Source organism: Pseudochaenichthys georgianus, chromosome 7 (assembly GCF_902827115.2).
Source record: "Pseudochaenichthys georgianus chromosome 7, fPseGeo1.2, whole genome shotgun sequence".
In the NCBI taxonomy this organism is placed as follows: domain Eukaryota; kingdom Metazoa; phylum Chordata; class Actinopteri; order Perciformes; family Channichthyidae; genus Pseudochaenichthys; species Pseudochaenichthys georgianus.
In genome coordinates, this window is record NC_047509.1 from 27,221,719 (window position 1) to 27,229,403 (window position 7,685).

General features: G+C 38.8%; 1 protein-coding gene across 1 annotated transcript; it reads right to left on the reverse strand.

The window, feature by feature from the left end:
* Window positions 1-94: 94 nt before the first annotated feature.
* Window positions 95-7,455, reverse strand: amt (aminomethyltransferase). The gene is made up of 9 exons (XM_034086145.2): window positions 7,193-7,455; window positions 5,753-5,920; window positions 5,483-5,563; window positions 4,513-4,644; window positions 4,347-4,425; window positions 3,991-4,136; window positions 2,333-2,513; window positions 1,593-1,748; window positions 95-1,115 (listed from the first exon to the last, which is right to left on the reverse strand). Exons 1-9 carry the CDS (start codon window positions 7,322-7,324, stop codon window positions 940-942), a joined length of 1,251 nt encoding a protein of 416 aa, XP_033942036.1. The 5' UTR covers window positions 7,325-7,455; the 3' UTR covers window positions 95-939.
* Window positions 7,456-7,685: the final 230 nt, after the last annotated feature.

Sequence of the window (7,685 nt, forward strand, 5' to 3'; positions counted from 1 at the left end):
CAATGTGCACTGTACATGGAATTAATGTGATAAATATTCAAATTAGCTGTGACGAAAAAAGTACACCTTCAAAACAAAGATGACAAATACCGACAACAGATCAGTAGTTTTATTTCTATATTAAGAATGTTATGGGTTTTTTTGTACAACAAATATATTCAGAGCTTAATACTCAGAGACAATACAATTACATTTCATTAGTTGCCAGACAAAACACATTATGACAATTAACATATTTTCAAGTTAGGTTATCAATAAACCACATTTCTCTTTCAGGTGCATCATATTGTAAACAGTCTGGTTATGTTTTATCTGATGTGGGTATCTAAACCGAACCTTCTCAAAATCCCTCCAACACTTTTGTCATTTAACATATCTCTGATGAGGTGTTGGAGCGATTTTTAGCTGGCCATGTTTGACCATACTTGTTTAAGCCGTAAACGATCAATAATTTGCATTAAAAAAAGACAGTGATTTAACATCAGCAGAGCCATTTGGTATGGCTTTGTTTTGGTCCAGCGGTAAGAGAGTCAAAACCTATCTTCTATAAAAAAAAGTTATTTAAATGAGTCCACAGTTACGGGTTTCTGTCTTAATGAAAGTGCAGTAAGTTTATTCAGTTAACCTGCAGTCTACCTTTAAAATACAAAAAAAACTTGGTCTGCAAACCGGGTTAACACAGTATCTTGGCCCTACAGTCATACATACATTCTCAGACTCAACAATACTGTTTGTAATTAATTTCCAGCATACATACTGTCTCTATAAAAGTGTATCGTTTTGGATTATTTTCTCTTAGAGGACTTGCCAATGAAGGCATTAAGTCTTCCATTGGTATTGCATTGCTGGAGGTAAACAGGGGTACGTCATTGGTGAATATGGGACAGAGTGGAGGAGTGGTCCAGTGTGAGTGTATGTTTCTTTATGTGTGTGTCTCTCCTATCCAGAATAGTAGTTGGTGGGGACGAAGGGCATCTTGCTGACGGTGGCCGGCACAGCTTTTTTCCTGACCTCAACCTGGATGGCTGTTCCGTTTTTAGCGAATGCTGAATCCACGTAACCCATGGCAATGTTCTTTTTTAAGCATGGAGAGGGGCAGCCGCTGGTCACCTCACCTAAAAAAACAGCAAAGAATATGTTAAACATTTAAAAATCTGTCTGTCATTTATTCACTTGTTCATTCACTCAAAAGCTAAATGCCGGGACTGCTATGTACTTTAAACCGTAGGCTTTTTAAAAATATTAATATATTCACAATTTGGCTTATGCAAGAAAAATAACATTTGAAAAGAGGTCACATAAAAAATTGTAAAACTGAATTATGTATATATTTTAACAAAAAGTTGGAAAATGTGCTACTTCTGCACCCCCTAGTGGATTACAAAGAAAATACAGCACTGCTTGTAAAAAAAGTTCAACAAAACTACTTTGTGGCTTTAATATTGACCTTTTTTGTGTGCTTTGAGTTACCTAAAACAATTCTCAATAAATTAATTTGTTACTCTTTTACTCCAGCAGTGATTTATTTCCGCTCTTATCTGAAATACACTGCCCTCTCATGTCCACCACTTCCACTGTGTTTGCGTTCTGACCTATGACTTTTCCATCGGGGCTGAGTATAGGTGTGTGTTGTCTGACGGGGGGGCCGGTGGACACCAAACCGACTCTCTTCCTTGCTGTCTTGGCTTTTATCTGAGGAACAATGATGTCAGCACCAGGGAAATCCTTTGTCTGACGCCGCCGCTTACCTATATATGAGAGACAAATAATTAAGAGTTAAAACAGTGAACAGACTGCAGTGTATATTCAAAGCTCAATAAAGTGCTTCTTTGTGTTGTGAAGTGATGTGTTGAAAAGATAGTCTGGGTTTTTGGTAAATTAGTAGGCAGTTGATTAGATTAGACCCGAGTTGAATGATTACATTTTTTCGTACAATATTTAAATCATGTTCTCATAATTTAATTCTACAAGAATAGACTGCAGTTGAAAATATAATAAGGATTAAATGTGGAGCAATTTCAGCATAGCATGTTCTTCTGCAATGTGAAGTCTGTTCAGTTTCTATGGTTCAATGTCAAGACAGTTGCCGTAAATTCATGCCGTCTCCTTTATTATAGTTATATAAAAAGGCACTGACATTCATTTCAGATCTTTTAGTTCTATATTTCATTTTTTGCTTTCAAACCAGGCCACATTGTTTAGGTTTAGTTGGCAGTTCTCCTAAAATCTTTAGAGCGTCAATTTCCAACCTGCTTATTTTAGCAAAACCCCTGCAACACTTAAATATTAACTTAAAAAATCTATCTTTTTTTAATGACCACTATAATCTCACCAATGGTCCAGACCAGCGTGCCTTCCACAGGTGAGGTGGTCTCATCTATGTCGTTGCCATAGAGACAAAGCCCCGCCTCCAGCCGCAGACTGTCCCTGGAGCCCAGCCCCGCCAGCTTCACCTCGCTGTGAGACAGCAGCTTCTCCGTCAGCTCCACCACTCTGGAGGCCGGGACGGAGATCTGCAACACAGAGACACAAAGAGTGTAGAGTTGGTCTCCATCCAAGGAGGTTGAATGCAAGTGATGAACCGGAAAAAGCATTTAAACTCATCAATATTGAAATAATAGTCGCTTTTTGGAAGAAACTTTCTCTATAAAAGGATATATTCGCACTAAAAAGATCATGGAAACTACAAGTAATGACATCAAGCATGGTCATTTAAGCCTTTTTATGTGCTTTAAAGATATTTAGCTCATGAGCATACAAAAACACAGAGTGAGTCTTAGCACTGATAGTAAGATGAGTTTATATGATTTTAGATCAACAGAAGCAGACTCCCACATTCCCTCTGTTAGACAGAGAGAAAGAGACACCCACATGGTATCTGCAGAGCTCCAGCAGAGTGGGCAGAGACAGAGAGTAAAGAAGACTGCAGTTTGCTTGTTTAACAGTGTTAATATATCACTGTGTTTAAAGTGTAAAAACCAAATGGATTTAAACTAGAAACCCAGCTCTGTCACTTGAGATCCGTGTGTTTAATGACTTTACACATACAGGAGGTAAACTGTGAGTAAACTATCAAATATAAAGAAACACAAACCATTTGTACAGATTCAGCCTGTATTTATTTTAGATATTGTTATTATTTTACGAGAACAATGGCACACAGGACAGGTAAAAGGTGTGAGTACACATAACATTTGTTATTCTTTATTAGCGAGTGACTCTGTGGATGCTAATGTCTTGTATATTAGTCCATTAGTTCAGTCAAACAGAAATATGAATTTCTTATATATCAATTTCCCTCCCTGTAATTTTGTATACGGTTCTAATAGAAAATGTTGTCATTATTATACTTGTATATATTTCCAAATGATCTTAGTATTGAATTTGTATATTCACCAATGATTCTTATATTTGTATTGGGTGTTTAACGATTTACCATAATTGACTAATATCTGTGATGTTTATTAAATGAAATAACAATAAGACATGCTAATAATGCACACATGATAATATTGCGTGAATAATTAAGCGTCTCGTGAAAGTTTCCTTCTGTTTCTTACTTTCTCTGTTAGGGTTAAAAAATCTCCAACTCCTCACATTTGTATTTTGAGTGCCATTAATTTGCAGAAAACTGACAAAACACACAAATGAATTTGACTGATCAATTATTATTAAGATTATTTACATTTTCTATCGATATCATTTGCTATTGTGAACTCTTTTGGCCATCATAATATTGTATTGAAAGTCTTAAATAATGTGCTCTAATTTTGCACACATCCTAATCCTGTCTTTAAGATCCAACTGGTTTTCCCTTGATTTCTCCTCTGCTGCCACCATCAGGTTCAATATTGTGTTTCTGAGAGATATGTCTTACAGAGAAATCTGATGGACACATTCAGAGGGAACATCTACAAATGTGTGAAAGTATAACTTCATTATCGTATTATTTGCTCAATGTCACTGTCAGAAAAAAAGAGCAATGCTCACCTCCACCCCGTCCTCTCCGGTGTATCCACAGCGGGTGACCCTACAGCCGGGGATACCGAACACAGTGGCCAATGTGGAGTTCATGAAGGTCAGCTTACTGAGGTCCTCTTTCAGGCCCTGCTGGAGCACCTGAGCCATGGACGGACCTGACAACACACAACTCAACTAATAAACTATGTACTGCAACCTGGGGAGCCAGACACAGAGGAGCTCAAAAATGATAGAAAATGGTTCATTATGGGGCAAAGAATGTAACTGAACAAAAACTGGTGAAAGAGAGGAATTAAACAGAAGGATAGAGGGAAAGATCAACAGAATGCTAAAGGAAAGGAATAAAGTAAGGAAGCATTTTTTACCTTGCACAGCAATCAGTGAATCATCGAGGAACTCCATATCCACGTCAAGACCTGCAGCTTTGAACTCTACCAGCCTGACCTAAAGGAAATAAATAAACACACACACACACATCAGTGTACTACAATCCCAACCTGTCTGTCTACACACACCTCGGTCTGCTTTTACCTTCATACGAGCCGAGTCCTTGTCGGCGCAGCCCGCGTTGGACACGACGTACAGGTAGCCCTGGTCTGTCCTCGTCACGATGAGGTCATCAATAATCCCTCCTTTCTCCGTGGTGAAGAGGGACAGTGTGCCCTGGGGGTGAGGGAGGGGGAGAGAAAAAGTTGAGTGGGTGAACACATTACTTACTTATGCTCTGTTTGCAATAAATGTGTGTCAGATTATCCAATCATCCTATGTCTCTTTTTATGTTCAATAATACTGTCTGTTATTTCTTTTTTAAAGATCTTACTGTATCTGCAGTAGCTTATTGTGTTGTATGTATCTGCTTTTGCTGGCCTGATTGTTTTTATATATTAGGTTGCCTGTACTTTCTTTTTCTGTAACTCATAGTGATTTCTGTGTAAATTGCTTTAAATGCACAAAATGGTGGAAAATTACACAAAGATCTGTCTGGAAATTGAGTTAAGAAAAGTGTAGTTTTCTAATCGTCCTGCGGCATTAAGCATATCCTGAACTGTCCTTACCATAAAAGGACCTTGTAAGTGTTATAAAATATTTGTTTACTTAATACATGTACTATCTTTTCATTGGGAAAAGCTACAATCACCAGACTCAGAAGTTGCCCTCAGCTCCAAAGAGTATTTTAGAGTTTTTCAGCTCATAGTTTTGGTCTACATGCAGGCAGCTTTACTGCATTGTTTTGAGAGAGCCACTTTACACTACCAAACAGACGCAGGTAATAATGATTGGAAAACATAATGGAGCATTTAGCAGCTAAGGAGCAAGATATTTGGCGTTGTTTAGAGCTAAAATGAGAGTGAATAGTGAACTCAAAGGTATTACACAGTCAAAATGAATGTTTGAATACCCCACTGTTTGCAATCAAGTTCCCCATATCAACTTAAACAGTTACAAACATGTCTATGTGGTCAAAAAGGGTCAGTCAAAATGAACCAATCCTCCATCTCACCTGGTTGTCCTTGAGCTCTGCAATATCTCCAACGACTAGAGACTCCATGAACCTCACCCTGTCTTTGCCGTGGACTTTGGTCTGAGAGAGAAAAAACAAAAGAATATAGTTGAATGCAGCAATGACAATGTTTCTTTGGGTACATTCGTGGATCAAATCTAATAGACAAACTCCATATCTTGATTTTGATGATGTGAGCTTGTATTTATTAACCTGTGTTCACTTTGTGTAGTGTGGGTATTTGTGTGTGCCCTTGTGTACTCGTCCCACCTGCAGCATGTGGCTGACGTCGAAGATGGAGCAGTGCTCTCTGGTGTGCATGTGAGAGGCGATGTGACTGTCTTTGTACTGAACAGGCATACTCCAGCCTGCAAACCCCACCATCTTCCCCCCCTGCTCCCTGTGGAAGTCAAACAGCGGGGTCTTCTTCAAGGCTTCCTGCGGGAGATAAACTCTTTACTGAGTGTACACATAAATAGAAACACAGTTAACACACAAAGTGAATTTTGATATAATAATTATAATACTAAATGGTTGAACTTATGCATCTTAAACAGAGCAACAATAAGGATTTTAAAAATATCTACATTGTTTAAATGTTATCCCAGTGATGTTTGTAGAATTTATGAGACTGTTTCTAATAAATACATTTGAAAAAAGACAGGTGAATCCTTTCTACACTATGGTCTTTTCTTTACTTATGACCTTTGAACCCACCAGTTTAGGGGGCTTATCAGCACAGCAGCAGAAAAGCATTATGGGGCAGAGTGCGACACACTTTACGTAACACTCAATTGTTATTTACGAAGCTGTTCAAGTCCAAAGTCATTCATTCATTTGAATGAACATAAGAAAGGTGGTTGTGTTGGTTGTAAGTTACACACATAATAAACTACTAGTCATGGACTTTACTCTTTTTACCCTCTTAGCTTTGTGCAGAACTCTAAGATAAATCCTAGTATACATATCATGTGTATATGACAGTAAAGAAAATGGACACACTACACAAATAAGAACCTTATATTAGAAGTATAAATAAATAAAAACATTTTGCCTCAGTGAGTGCTAGTTCAAATGAGTGAAGACGTTGCTGAATGAATGCATGTGTGCATCTGTCTCATTTCCCAGCTCCTCATCGAGTAACAGAGACATGCTGACTAGATGCTAGAATCAGTCACTCGGTTGTAATAAAATCACGTTGTGCAGCTCAGTGAAGTGAAGCAGGCAGGATGGCAGTCTGCTGGGACAGATGTACATTATGTCTGCATGACCTGACTGCTGCTGTGACACACTCTCATGTTGTTATTGTACTATGCAGTAACACTGAAGGAGACAGTGATTTATTCTGAGTTTTATATGAGCAAATGCCAGAGACAACACAGCTCCAAAATCGATTGCACAATGTATCTGAAAAACTAAATCTCAAATATGATCCAGGTAAATACTTAACTGAGGACAATCATAGGCTATCATGACTACAACTCTTACACAACTCTTATACGAGTATAACAGTGATATCTTATTAAAAAACAACAAAAGGGCGACAGATATGTACAATATTCAGTTGTAGGCTACCCATAATAGGAATGTTGTACTGATAACATGACACAAAACATCATCGTCCACCCAGAAATCAGTTAAAAAACAACGCATATGCACTCCGGATAAGTTGTAACGATACCGTGCAGTGACCCTTCACTGGGCACTTACTTCTCCGCTTGAAGCCTGCCTCCTCCCCGCACATGCAGCTCCCCCGACCCGCAGCAGACCCCGGAGGTCCCTGGAAGCCCGCAGCCCGAGCCCCGAGCCCCCCACCCCAACTAGCAACCGAGCCCACATCATGCACCCGAGTCCCCGCGGAAGTCTATCACAAACACGCTGCTGGATGATAGGGGAACAGTTCCGCTGTTACTAAACTCTGAGCAGCACTCACTCTGGAATTCCTGCACTTCTGGCAAAAACACATGAAGGGAACGTATGGAGGAAGGAGCAAAGCCTTGTGGGAAATGTAGTTTGCCCTGCAACAGTTCACACTCGTAAATGCTCTTCAACAGATCAATACAAAGATTGATTTTAGGCATAATGTCCCAGGCCCAGGATCATACCATAAAAATAAGAAGAGCCATAGTATTAGTATAGTTAAATGCAGTTGTGTAAAGTAACTAAGTACATTTAAGTAAGCAATTGTGAGCGATTTGTAGCC

What these genes read in the sequence shown, in the direction of transcription:
- amt (XM_034086145.2), bottom strand. Translation starts at nt 7,324, where the DNA reads ATGATGTGGGCTCGGTTGCTAGTTGGGGTGGGGGGCTCGGGGCTCGGG. An exon ending in ACGTCAGCCACATGCTGCAG is followed by an intron (nt 5,564 to 5,752) that starts GTGGGACGAGTA and finishes TTTCTCTCTCAG; the next exon opens with ACCAAAGTCCACGGCAAAGA. An exon ending in TTCACTGATTGCTGTGCAAG is followed by an intron (nt 4,137 to 4,346) that starts GTAAAAAATGCT and finishes GTGTGTTGTCAG; the next exon opens with GTCCGTCCATGGCTCAGGTG.